Source organism: Syngnathoides biaculeatus, chromosome 11 (genome assembly GCF_019802595.1).
Source record: "Syngnathoides biaculeatus isolate LvHL_M chromosome 11, ASM1980259v1, whole genome shotgun sequence".
Classification (NCBI taxonomy): Eukaryota; Metazoa; Chordata; class Actinopteri; order Syngnathiformes; family Syngnathidae; genus Syngnathoides; species Syngnathoides biaculeatus.
In genome coordinates, this window is record NC_084650.1 from 21,183,310 (window position 1) to 21,197,907 (window position 14,598).

At 38.2% G+C, this 14,598-nt stretch overlaps 1 protein-coding gene across 1 annotated transcript in view; it reads right to left on the minus strand.

Annotated features, from left to right (window-relative positions):
• tenm2a (teneurin transmembrane protein 2a) overlaps positions 1 to 14,598 on the minus strand; it is a 336,697-nt gene that overhangs the window by 147,567 nt on the left and 174,532 nt on the right. Inside the window, exon 6 of the mRNA XM_061834544.1 lies at positions 10,641 to 10,965. Coding sequence (XP_061690528.1) covers positions 10,641 to 10,857 — 217 coding nt within the window. The 5' untranslated portion in view covers positions 10,858 to 10,965. The remainder of the gene's footprint in view (positions 1 to 10,640; positions 10,966 to 14,598) is intronic.

Here is a 14,598-nt window from a genome sequence, read left to right on the forward strand (position 1 = left end):
AAAAGACAAACTGATTCTTTAAACATATGCAAAAAGGGTTCTAGTGACAATTGTAGGAGTTTTACATTGAGAAAATTCATGACTTTCTAAAGATGTGGTCATTCAAGTCGCTTTGTGTCCTTTGTGAAAATGAGCTGATTTAGTTGAGCCTCTACAATATTGTGTGACATGGAAGGAGAAAATTTTAATTATTCTGAAGTTGATAGGGCAAAATATTCAGAAAAAAAAGTGTGAGGTGAGTCCATTGTAGACATGGATCATGGGTATCAGTGAAATTCCTGTAATGGTGAGGAGCATAGAAAGCAGACAGCCAGAGAACGACAGGGACAAACTATGTGATGGACGACAGCGTATCTAATGAAAGCACCCAATCACTGAGGAGAAGAGTAAGAGGGAATCATTTTGCTTTGACTAGAATACATATTTTAACCTGAGGGCTCATGGTCATTGTAATCTGTGAGAAGGACTGGAGTAATATGGGAATTCATTCAGCTCCCGGTGCAGTATCATCATCAAAGTCAGTTGAACAAGATATTAATATGATTATCGCCACACTTTAGTAGTAATGAAGTACCATACAACATCGTGGATGAGAAAATGATCTAACCAAATCTAAGGTTGCACATGAGTGGCTTGTGGGGTGAAAAAAAAAGAAAGAAAAATAGTTCACATTGTAAAATCAAGAACTGTATCCAAAAATATTCATTTACAAAGATAACATACAAAAATAATGATGCTTAGTTTTGATGGGGCAGTTCTAAATGACTTTATTTGCCTCGATTCGCCATGGTTAATTTAACACTTCAAAACTGTGAAAACCAAGCTGTATTGAAAATATCAGTGTGAACAATAAACATTAACAAAGATAACAATAGATGGAGACATCCATTTCATTTTACTTTGTTCAGCAAATGTTTGTCCTGTCCAGTCTGTGACCAAAAGTGTCAGTGTTTTGTTTCTCTGCGATTGCATTTGACATTCCTTCACTAACTGGTTTCACCCTAATGGTTCAGTTTTCTATTCCACTAGGGCTATCTTGAAAGTCGTAAATTGAGGTACCACAATACTGAGTCCATGAAGCAATCCTCTATGGGTCTCACAAAGTGAATTATCATCCAACTGAAATTAAGTTCTGCTCAACTGAGTGTTTGTATACTTTTGCAGTACTCAATTGTTATACTTTGCTGGCCTGTCTTCATGTACACGTGACACAGATGAAAATCATTTTATGCTTTCTGCCCATCACCAAGCAGCATCATAAATCATTAGCTTTAATTACAGTTAACTGTACCACACTGCAGCGTTTAACAGCTTGACAGCTAGTTAGAATCGTTCCCCTTCAGAGCTTGAGACAATCAAAATAATGCTCTCACAATGATTACTGGACTTGTCATGTGATCAGAAATAAACAACACCAAATGAATGCTAATGCTGTTTGTGCTCCCGAGACAAAACAAGTGTCTGTTTGCTGGCTTTACATTGTAATGATGGCCAGGTATTAGCTCGCTGCCACTAATTGGACCAAATCAGCAAATACAGACTTAAACAATTGTTTTACTGTATCCATAACTCATTTACGATTCTTTAACATTCTGTTGGCACCACTTAATATGGAGCTGTCATGTGCAGATAGTTTTGAATGAATATGCTGGATGTTCTTAGCATAGCTCTGCATACTAAAAAATATGAATGGCATTATCTGACAGTAGGGCTCGGGAATGTAGCTCGATATCAATTTAATTAGGCCATTTAAATACGTACAATGATGTGATTTTCAAGGTCCACTGACATGCTCTTAAGTCGACTTACAACACTTTCACAGATTCTTACAATTCTTGTTCATGTCCAAATACATCCTATATAGATTGTTCAAAGGTTTTATCTGAGCCACGATTATATTCAGACAGGCTGTCTCATCTTCCACCATCAGAGATTATTTTCCCACTCCTATTTTGTAGTTTGCAGCAGCTATTTCTTATTTGACATCTATAAAATAAAAGTCCATTTGCGCAACAAATGCAGATACATTGACATTTTTTAGCATCTGGACCTGTACGTGTGTTCAAATCACATCAAATCATTTGGTGATAGTATAGCATAGTAGGTCATTCTTGGGAAAATTGACAAAATTTTCATAGTCACAGAACCCCCAAGGGACTCTTGCACCCACTAACGAGAGGCCTAATATACAGATAGGATTGAAGAATGTTACCAGCCCTTGGGTCGTTCTGCTTCTGACGAGAGGACAGCAGTCTGGTTGGTACCAGACTATGTAGGAGGTCTTGTTACTGAAGATTTTTTTTTTTCAATTCTTTATTTTCTAATTTTAATGAATGGGCTTTTTTTGTGATAAGCCATGCTATGCAGCCATATCAGACTTTTTATATCGGTTATATACTTAACAGATAGTTAAAGTTTTGAATATAAACGGAATCTTTTTGTATTTGCTTCCATGTAACGTCAACATGGCATTTTTGAATGATCAATGAAATAATGTTTTACAGGTAGTGCCTTCCCCATTTATTTGTTGTTGGTGGTTGTGGTGCACTTTCAAAATCTGTTTTTTTTAACTTTGTTATAATAAACTAAAAAATGGATCATGGAAATTATATTTTTGAGCAGATGATTAACGAGGATTAATTCTAATAAACACTCGATTAATTGTTGATTTCAATGTAAACTATAGAAGATAATGCATTAATAACATGGTTATGACCCTCAAAATGATTATTTAAAAGGTGAATGATACATAAATGAGACTCTTCTGTCTGACCATTTATTCCTTTAGGAAAGCATTCTTAAACTCATAAATCTTTTAAAACATTCATTCTAAACAAAATATACTGTGATGGCTGTGAATAGATGCATCAAGCACTTTGGTTGTGTTTTAATTATTTTCTGGAAAAAAATTAAAAAAAAAGGAAAATAACTCCATTAGTCATTGATGAAAGGATTATACTTATGATACAACATTGATTCCTATTGCTTTGACAACCAAAATCATTGTCTACACTGATTTTAAGTAAAACAAGTCCGAAATGTAATGTTGATCATTTCTAACTTCATCAATATCATGCATGAGCAGCACAATTACAGTGAAATGTGACACATGACAACATTAGTCGGGCAGCAAATATTTGGCATTGGTCTAATTTGTGGCTGAGGCAAGGGCATAATGAGTCTCAAATGAGATTTATGCATACAAAATGTGACATACTGTATATCCAAACACAAACACATACGTATACACACAAAATCTGTGGCATGGGAACAACTTCAATTATAGCCTTGGAGACAAGTGACTCAACCAAGGGGAGAAAAGCACTTGATAACAGTGACATTTACAATCTGCCTCATTTATCAAAGGCTGCCAAAGCAGAGTCAAAAAGGGTCATTACACAGTAAACACAGATTAACTCAATCAAACAATCAGCATAGTCTCTTGATAATTTATTTGACATCTGAGAAAATCACACATTAATGAGCCTTTCATCAGTTGTCTTGTTTGTTCCCTAATATTTGCAAATGTATATTGTTGTAGTCTTTTAAGTCAATTCCATTAGCATTATGCTTGCGCCCCTCAATAATTAATTGAGTTTACCTTGAAATTTGGTATTGGCATTGGCTGTCATATAAAATGAAGAGAACAGAACTGACTGTTTCTCAGACAATTAATGTATTGTATATCTTAACTGGTGACTAGAGCATACCATGCTCTGTCCATGCCTGCAAGCCATTTCCTGATACATATTGGTTATCGTCTATGTAGTATAAATAGGACAATTTAATACATGCGTGCGATATGGGAGGGTTCTCCACTGACATCTGAATCCCACAGCTTGTTCTAAACAACTAACAGGCTTTAAAGAATATGAAACAATCAAAACTAGACCAGAGAGGAGAAAACCCACATATGCACGGGGAGAACATGTAAACTCCACACGGATGGAGCAGCGATTTGAACCCTGGTCCACAGAACTGTGAGGGCAATGCTCCACAGCTGCTCCACCGTCCCACCCAAGACATGTCTTTCATTTAAAATGTGGTTATTGAAAGCTGATAAGAGAAAAAGGGCTGTAACGGAGCGGTAACCATGGCCCAGTCCCAGCTTTTTTGGAACGTGTTGCAGCCATCAGATTCCAAATTAATGATTATTTTCCAAAAACAATAAAGCTTATCAATTTGAACATGAAATTTGTATTTGTAGTGTATCCACTTAAATATAGATTGAACATGATTTGCAAATAAACAGTTTTGATGAGAATGCTTTGGACAATTTTTTTAATAAGAGAAAGTAGCTGCCATTTTCATATTTCATCAATTTTTGCACCTGCTTATCCCAAAACAGTCTATTTTCCATCTTGACACAAAGACGTTTGCTGCACAACCTAGCTGAATTAATTAAGTCTGGTTTAAGTCTTGTCTGGAACACACCATCAACAACAAGCAGTTCCAATGTCAAGGATTCTTCTGGTGTTTACTGGCACAGTTATCACTGCCCTACCTGCACTTCTTCCTGTTAACAACATTACTGTTCCAAACTGTACCAACTTTGTGGGAAAATGCTAAGAAGGCCATCTGTCCAATGTCCTCGCTATCAAAGAACAAATACTGAGTGTGGAGGATTGTATTGCACACCTGGCAGAGGAACCAAATGCCAGGGAGAAGACAAAAAGGGAAGAGGGGATGAATTAGAGCTAATCTCTTCTGCATTTATTTTTAATAGCATGCAGCTGCGTTATTCTCTATTTGATCATCAGTTGTCTGGGTGGACTAGTCTGCATGGACATAAAGCCGCATCAACTTGAGTAAATGCACACAAATTACATATTCAATTCAAATTGTATATGCACTCCCCTGATATTATTTTTGGCGCCAAGCAAACCTGGAGGTACCGTGTTGGCAGACTGACTAATATGAAACAGTGGGTTCAGCTTTAATGAACAAACATGAGGCAACAAATCGCCAGTCTTTCCAATGATGGAACCGATTTGTGTACCACGTGTCACCAACAAACGCTATGTTTCTACAATACAGCTGTTCAAAACACTCCTGCTAAGAAGTGCTTCAAATTTGTTAATAGCTTAATCACGAGTGAAGAGGTAACGTTATGAGCGGCAGCTGTTGTTGCTCTTGCAGGATTTTAGAGGTCTTCTAAATACAGAAAACAAATTTAAAAAACAGCGAAGCCAACTTGCAGAAGGTTTCACTTGCCATCATGCAAATGACAATGACGGCTCGGATAACATGGCAGGAGTTATTGTACACACCATAATTACGCTTTATAATGTAAATTCATTGGTTCTTTGTTCATTTTTAAAACTGAAGAAATCCAAACTGTTTAGGCTTTTAATTCTGTGAAGAGGAAGTTGCATGCACATAGAGAAGGACAATGTAAATCTGTGAAAATGAAAGGTGACCCCTATAGAGCAGTTGAAAAGAAAATGTGCAGACTATAAAGACCATATGAAGTACAACACCAAAGATGGAGCGTAAGGAGACACGAGTGTCATGGTAACAGCATTATGTGGCAAGGAAAATAATACAAGAATTGCAAGGGTGAGAAAACAAAAGTCGATAAATGACAGAAGACATGAAATGTGACAGACGGGGTGGGTGGTGAATCAAGGGAACAGAAAAAAAACACGGAGGACTTTGTACATAATATCTTTTCTCTTGTCTTTGAGGTTTGTTCTGTATTTGGATAACATTAATAGTCATCTTGGAATGTGATTTAGATGAAAAAAGTATTAAGTGCCATAAAAAATTATCTGCACCCTTTTCTAATTTTCTCTCTTCCGTCACCCCCAACAGTAGACAGTTTAACCTCAACAAACAAATGTGCATGTCATACAAAGAAAACCCAAGTTAAAGTGAAGCAAATTTTTAAAATTATCTTATTTAGAGAAAAAAAAAATATTCAAAGCTACCGGGCCCTGTGTGAAAAGGTAATTGCCCCGAAATCTAAAGAATAGTTGGAAAGCTTCAGCAGCAACAACTGAAATCAAGCGTTTTCTGTATTTGGCAAAGGGTCTTTCACATCTCCGTGGAGATATTTTGGCCCACTCCTCCGAGCAAATTTCTTTTAATTCAGCAAAAGGGAAGGATTTTCAATCTTGAATGGCCTTTGTAATCAGAGTCAAGTGGACTTTTACTAGCCCACCCCAAAACATTTTCATCTTAAACCATTCAGAGACTTGCTTTGGATCATTGTCCTGCTCCAAAACCGAAGTGTCTTCCATATTGAGGTCACAAACTGATGGGGGACATTCTCCTTCAGGATTCCCCGGTAAAAAGGAAAAAATCTCGGTTTTATCAAACTCGAGTCATCGGAGTCCTGAAGTAAGAAGCAGCCCCAGACAATCACACGACCACCACCATGTTTGACTGTTGTTTGGAGATGCCCCAATCCAAACACATGATTAGCAATCAGGGCCAGGGTGGCTGGGAGTTCAGAATGATGAGAAGTGTTTTCATTTTTATTAACTGTTAAAATCAAATTGCTGCTATTGCTAGTACTACTTTTAGTAGCGTAGTTAAGCTAATATTACCAATAAAAGTAATGTCGGTGTCAAATAGTCATTAAAATGAATAAGATAATACATATTCTTAATTTAATCTCCTCCACTTGCAATGTGAACTTGATGAAACGTTGGATCTTCAAAATGGAAATTTCAAAAGCATGTAAATGCTTTTCCAAAATATGTATAAATAATAATGGCGGGCCACAAATTCTTATTCTATTTCCATTTAATGTGTCAAACTCAAACTTGTTCATCTACTGATTTTCTCACTTTGTCTCTCCCACTCTTCATATTCTGACTACTGAGCTCTCCTCCTCCTGTGGTGTCAGTGTCCTTATGGTGCTGCAACACTGTTGGTCTCCTGTGGCCACACTTCCCACGATGCATCTGTGGCTCAGGGCTTTTTGAAAGAGCTGATAGGCTGAGAGGACTCCGGTATTGACCAGCAATCGCCTGGTGCGATGTCAGCTCGGTGCAGCAGTGAAGTATGTCTGACTGACACACACCACTGATTTTCACTCTTTCATCGCTGACACCAATCTTTCTTTTCCCCTTAATGTACTTTTTCATCCCCAACTCAAATTGCCTTTTTTTTTAATATTCACCTTTTTCTATTTGGCATTGAAACATGCATATGACTAGCAACAATCAAACATTTCATTGCTTTCAACATCTTCCTTCTGTGTTCTTCTAAGGGAAAAGACCTTTGCACAGATCAATCCCATTGAGTCTGACTTCTTTTACCAGTCAGGGATCGATACTGTCAGTTTCATGTACATTTGTGAGTTCATAGACACATAGGTTTTAAAATTATGCATAAAAGAGCAGGCATGCCCTTCAGGAATGACCTATCGGCCTATTGGCGAACTTACTTCCCAGGGGAGACAGAAGTTCATCATGACAAGCGCTCCGTTGCCATAGGTCTCCTCTAAATCGTTCAGGCAAAGTGCAACAGTTACATTGAATGATTACAATATTCGGTTGCAACACAATACTAACAAATAAAGGCATACACAGAGTTCAAATAAATGCATGATTTGTAAATGTTTATGTTCGTAATGCGAATGGAAAATGTCCTGTCAGTATGAGAAGATTGTACAGGGCTAAAAGATAATTTCAAAATGCCAAGATGCTCTATATGTGTGTACAAACACTGCATTTATATTGGTGTAGCTATCCATCCATTTTCTTAGCTGCTTATCTTCACGAGGGTTGCGATAGTGCTGGAGCCTATTGCAGCGGTCAACGGGCAGGAGGTGGGGTACACCCTGAACTGGTTGCCAGCCAATCGCAGGGCACAAAGAGACAAACAGCTGCACTCACATTCACACATAGGGGCAATTTAGAGTGTCACATGTTTTTGGGATGTGGGAGGAAACTGGAGTGCCCCGAGAAAACCCAAGCAGACACGGGGAGAACATGCAAAGCGGGGCCAGGATAAAATTTTTATTTTATTTTTGACAAATGACCTCTGTGACTTCCTTCATGGAAAAACTGGCTCCCGCACCCTCTGCCCAACCACTGCTGGACTGCTAACCATGCCCATGTCACGCCTCAGTACGAGGGCCTAAGCCTTCAGCTGCTCAGTACCCAGACCCTGGAACTCCCTCGCCCATAAAAAGTTAGAATCCATACCATAATTCAAATCCTAACTCAAAACACACACACACATACTCACACACCCGTTCTAACTGGCATATTTCCTCTAACTGGAATTGTGCCCTTCACTTATATTTATGTTCATATTTTGATTTAGTTGATAATTTTTAGCTTTTATTTTCTGCAAAGGTGCCTCCAAATAATATGTATTGTACTATAATAATAAAAAAAACCTTGCTATGTTCAAGCATTGAAGAATTGTTTTTATTTTTTTAACCCTATACTCATTCAATGTCCTGAAACATGTTGTGCTTTCAAGTACATTGTAGAACATTAAGGACCCCCCAAAAAATCATTCGCAAGAAGCTAATTTATTTATAATAAATAATATTAAAAATAGTCAAGAAATAGCAGAAAAATAAAATATTCTTCTTGTATCATACACAAAAATCTATTTTCCAACATAAGCCGTAAAATGTTGACAAACATTTAAATCTGATTTAATAAGAACACACCTACGGGATGCATCCACAGCATGTATTCTCCCCTTTCAGCCAGTCACTAAGACGAACCAGCTTTTATTGTATTTGAACAATTAGCACTAATGTACATATATGCTTGGTGTAATAGTTTATCTCTTAAGGTGAAACCGTACGCTTAAAGTGCTTCAGTAGTATGCAACGTCTTTGTTGTTAAATTGGCAGTTAACTCATTTATTTTATAGTTTTTCTCAAATTGGGAGAGCCGGGTGCCAGCCAATTTTGACCATGTTGACTGGTTTTTGAAGGCCTACAAACATTGAATTGTGTAGCTATATAAACAAGGAACCTACCAAAAGAAAGATTTTTTAAAAAGTACATTTATAACTTTTGCCACGCTTTAGCAAACAGCAGTGGAATATTTTTGGACCACCTCTGCACCTTCAACCTTCTTGAAAATACTTCAAGAAAAAAACTCTGAGGAAAAGAGTTTTTTGTGAAAGGATGTATTTCAAGCAGAACTTTCACATTAATGCTATTTATTCGAGTTTTGTTTACATTTTTTGATTTTGTGATACCTCAAATATCTACTACTACTTTCCAACTATATAACACAAACAAAACAAAAAGAGGACATCCATTGCAAAATAAATTTATTGCAAGACTGATTCATGAGCTTTGCATGAACTTTGAACTTTGTGTGTGAGTGTGTGTTCATATTCATTGTTCTCAAAGTCCTTTTTTTGAGATAAATGTGAACCCAATCTCCAGCCATCAACAGCCTCACTTGATGCAGCTGCTTGATGCACCTTCTGCAAATGATAAAAAAAAATAAAATAATAATAATAAATAACATAAAAAGAAACATTGATGTAGTGTGAAGTGAAGAAAAATATTTTTCTACCTTTCTTGTTAACAAGTCTAGGAATGCTGCAATTTATAGAATTATGTTCAATAACCATGGAATATTGATGTTGCGCTTGCGAACAGGAAAGTTACAAAATAATATAGACACACATATATGTACATACACACATTACAAACATCACAAGATGCATGATTTGTATATGTAGAATATTATTGTGGGACAAACTGTCATTCTTGTTTACGCACATTACAACAACTCGGACTTTTGTCGTTATCTTTGAGGTGAGCAAGTTCTTACCTCATTTGCGGCTTTCTGGGAGCTCAGGGGATGATCGTCTGCTACTCTCAGGATGATCCGGATGGACAATAGTCGTTTGAATCTGACTCAAGCTCATTGATCTCCAAAGTCCAACTCAACATCGACAGTCAATGTTTCAGGGAATTGTCCACATGCACGCAGTCACAGCGCAGGTCCCTCCTGGCGTTCACGTAACGTCATCCATTTCTTTTCCGACAAGAATGATGTTGCGACATTGGCATGTTTTTTTGCTTTAAAAAGTTCAGTTGTCGAGTTGGCTGTTGGCATTTCTCCACATTCTCACCGTCATTCTCCTTTCTGGTGCCACCTCATCAGATGGGGTATCACCGGATATGGGAAGTTTTCGTGCTCGACTTGCGATCAAAGCCACGCCAGCCATGTAGTATTGATTTATCATACTGAAACCCTTCCCAAAGTCTAAATTACTTGTTGAGGAGTTGCGCAAAGCCCTTTATTATAAATATAATTGTAAAAAAAAAAAAAAATACATAATTTTACGTCTGTGGCATTAGACAACTGGGTTTTTGCATATTTAATTTTCCATCCGTGGCAATAAATGAGTTAACTGCACTCTACCTGCCTGTCTTCTTTTAGCAGGTTTTTAGAATGTTCTGGTGTGTTGAGATCACTCAATGCAACTTAGGCATCGGTACAATTTGTATGCCAAGAATTGGGCTGCTGAACATAAAATGTACTACACTTTATATTGAAAAACAAAACACCAGTCTATGCAAAACACGGTGGGCATTCTACGTTCTGTAACCTACTGAATACCATTGTACTTTTATATGGTTTGTTTCATGTTCAGCAAAGAATGTGTAATACCCCGAATCCTTTGGCACAAAGACCCACCTTGTCTTGGGTACTCATCAGCCTCGTGGTGAACAAGGTCAGTCACACAGCCACTGTAGTGCAGTCTCTGCTCGTGCTCAAAAGCCTTGAGCGTCTCGCTGGAACTGTACGACTTCTGGGTCGGCACGCGACATTCTTCTGCATCCAGGGAAGAGGTGCTGTAATGGGAGTCCTTGGAGCAGGTCAGGGAGTGCTGTCTTCGATCCTTTAGATCCATTATGTTGTTGTGTGGGAGGGAAAGTTTCTGAAGCAGGGGTTGGAGGCCGATATTGGACGGATAGGACTCCTAGTTGACCTCACTAGGGTTTATCTCCACTTCAGTAACCTGGACAATAGAAATAAAAGAACGAATGAAATTAAATGAATTCCCTCTTGCTCTTTTTTCCCCTGGATAACCTCTAAGGGAAGTTCAATATAAATTAGTGTTGTTAATTGGTGCCTAATCAGCTAGACAAATGTACAAAACATATGATTAGTGATGGAGGGTGACTGTATGAGCTAGGATGAAGAAAAGCTACATTGGCCTAGATCCAAATAGGTGGATTATAAGAGGATGGCTAAAGCTGTTTAGACAGAATTCCCATCTAAGGAGTCAAGTCATCCATCTGATGTCAGTACTGCATGAATACAAACACATGAAAGGGAGAATGATGACAAACAGGGGGGGTCAGCGATCAAAGGAAGAACATAGAAGATGAGAGAATTAAAACGGAATAAAGATGATTACAATTAGAAAAGAATAGAAGGGTAAAAAGGAGTGAAAAGTAGAAGGATGCAACAGGAAGGATGTAAAACGGGAAGAAATGACTTTAGGGCATTGCTAGTCTCTTCCTCATTATCACAGTGAGAATGAATCACACTCCCTATGAGGCTGTAAGGGATAATCAAACACAACCAGACAAAGATGTGTATACACACATACACACAAATGCACAAACACAGGCTGGACGCAACTATGCACACACAAAAATTTGTTTCATGAACATGACAGTCACATTAGAACTTTCAACACAAAAACATGTACATCAACTGTACAGAGAGACAATGTTGACTAGAATACCTCAGCTGTCCACTATTATTGCATCACAGTTAGCCTACTTTAAATGTATTCGCATCTTATACATGTGGACATAGATGATACATTGTGACGCTAACACAGAATGATACACAAGTGTAAGAGCCTGGAGCAATGTAGTACATTAGCAGCCAAAGATCAAAGAGCAACAATACAACAACCAGCAGTAATTCACAGCAATGCCCCTAGCAGTAGCCAGTATGGGGTATTTAAGGTAATAAATAAATAGACCGGCTGGGTTTTTACTTGCTTGAGGTTAAAGTAACTCTGGTCCACCCACTGCATTAGAGCAGCACACTACATTTTCACAAATCTCACTCTGTAGCGTATTTGTCAATATCAGAGGAGGTAGGAGATATAAATGGGTTTTGAAAGTGTGATGAAACTAATTGCATGCTGGGACGGCTTGAAGAAAGAGACAAAGGGAGGTGTGGGGGGGGAAAGCAAGTCCAGATTGGGAGTCAATCCTTTCAATGGCGGCTCATTTCAAAATGCTTAGGAGGTAATATTGAAAAGTACCCTGCTATGTACATTGATTAACAGTCGAATTTAAGTCGCATAAAGAACTCATTATGTGCTGGTATCCATCACACAAGCTATTAGGAATTCAATCTTAATGTGTTTGTACCTTGACTGGCGAGTGAGGAAATCGAGTGCGATATAGTGACCGTGGGGACACTGATTGGCATGATGCACATAATGTAATGGGCACAGAAAGTGTTCTCTGAGTGCGTGTGCACGTGCATGGGTGTGTAATTGTGTGTCTGTGTGTGCGCTTGCCTATGTGTGTGTGTCTGTGCAATTAAGGTAAGAGTCATGTTTTAAAAATTGCTTCGTAGGAGATATAGGCGTGATCTGTCATCGTGACAAACAATATCCTTAATCAGAACAATTATTATTTCAAATTGAAAATGTGTCAAGATCGCTACTATCTATATTATGAGAAAGGCTACACAAGTGTACCTACTGTGAGGAGAATGGGAAAAATAATGACTTAGAGCCAAGTATAGCTTTCCAGTATATCTTCTGTTTTTGTGGAAATCCATGAATTGTATTTCAACTACAGTATACCAATTCAACATACAGTATACAGAACACTAAACCCAGAGTCTCCCTTGCGCTTAAGTCAGAAAAGGCGTGCAGCTGAGAGCACTTCAGGTTCTCCCGTCCACTTAAATCTGTCATTTACACTCATTCATTTTATTCATTTACACAGATGCACACTCTGAGTGGAGCGTTTCTAAAGTGCACGTTCTCTGTCAAATCTGGCTCTGCGCACAAGCTCCCGTGGATTTAAGGACTTTTCCTCTTCAGCAGTCCAGGGGCTGCAGTAAGTCCAGTGCCCTGTGAAGGGGAAACACCATATTGGACATTTTGATTCAGTTCACGGGCCATTGCTGGCGAACCACCTTTTTTATGATAGACCGCCAAACAAAAACACATGCTCGCCTTCAAAGTGTAGCGTGTTAGCAGTGCGCCAGATTTCTCAAATGGATTTCCAAGTCTTAGTAAAACTCTATGCTCTATGATTTATTCAAGCCTCAGACAATGAGTCAAGACTCTGGTGTTTGCTCAAAAATTCTAAGGTTATGGACGCGTAGTGTGTCAGAGTTCTGGACTGAAGAATGCGTAGTGATGAAAGGTGCGTAAGACTTACTTGTGGATGGGGTTGTATACCCCTGAACCCACAATGAAACGCACTGTCGTTTATACTGTCCCACAAGATTTTCACAATCCATAAATTTGGTCAAAAATCACAAATCTGAAAACAAAAAATACACGACTGTGATGGTGTTGTTTAGGAACAAAGACGTAGAATGAGAGTAAGAGGGTGGAAAAGAAAAGGATGAGAAATTATTCAGAAAGTGTCTCGGAAGAAGTAGAACTTGGATTTTTTTTTTATATCATTAGATTTTCTGTATACCAGTCTGTCAGATGACAAGGATAATGTCAAAAACATTTTACGATAACACATGTCGCCCTTGGAGAGTTGTGACAAAACTAAAATATGACATAGTTCAGACCAAGCCTATGCATAAATAAAATTGGAATTTTAATCACACCTGAGTTTTCTTAAAAAAAATATTCCCAGCCGATAAAACTTTGCAGTAACAGTGCATACCTCCAATTCCCATCATGCACACACAGTGGTTTCTCACTAAACTAACTTTTAAATTAAAGTTAAAAATTAAATACCTTTAAAAGAGGAACTATTGAATTTAAGGCTGCTCTCCTCCAGAGGTCAATATAATAGCTATTCACAACACAAACAGTAAGAAATGGGTGTTTTGCATGTGTGTGAAGCAGTCACACAAAAATGACTTTGGAGTTAATAAGTAATTTGAAAGTGTAAGTAGGTTTAAGAGCGAGATAAGCAGGAGGAGAAAGGTCACCGAATGAGAGAGAGATGGATAAAGTGAAGAAAGTCGAAGGGGTAAATCACAAGATCTGGATCACATATCAATCACATACCACCTACTTGTGTTTTCCTCAAGGTCACCGAGACAGCCGTTTGTACAAAGTAGCAAGTGCCTAACTTTGAGCTTGTTAATTACTCTGGTGACGGCAGCCCGACCTCCCACGAACATCACACTAAAGTGGATTGTCCCTTTTAAAAGAATTGCGCTGGGTTATCATCATGACGGCGGCAGTCATAGGATTTAGTGGCATGCCAACAGCCAAGACAACAGATATTTGCATTTTCATGCACGAACATTCAGAAAGTGCAGACCAGCCAGGAGCCAGAAATACAAATGCAAAACTGTCCATACACACACACAAGGACAACTTCGAATGTAAGAGTATGTTTCGGCAACAGAATATAGACTATAAAATCCAGGCAGGATGAGAAATGTATCAGAAGATGACAGAAAGTGTGGATAG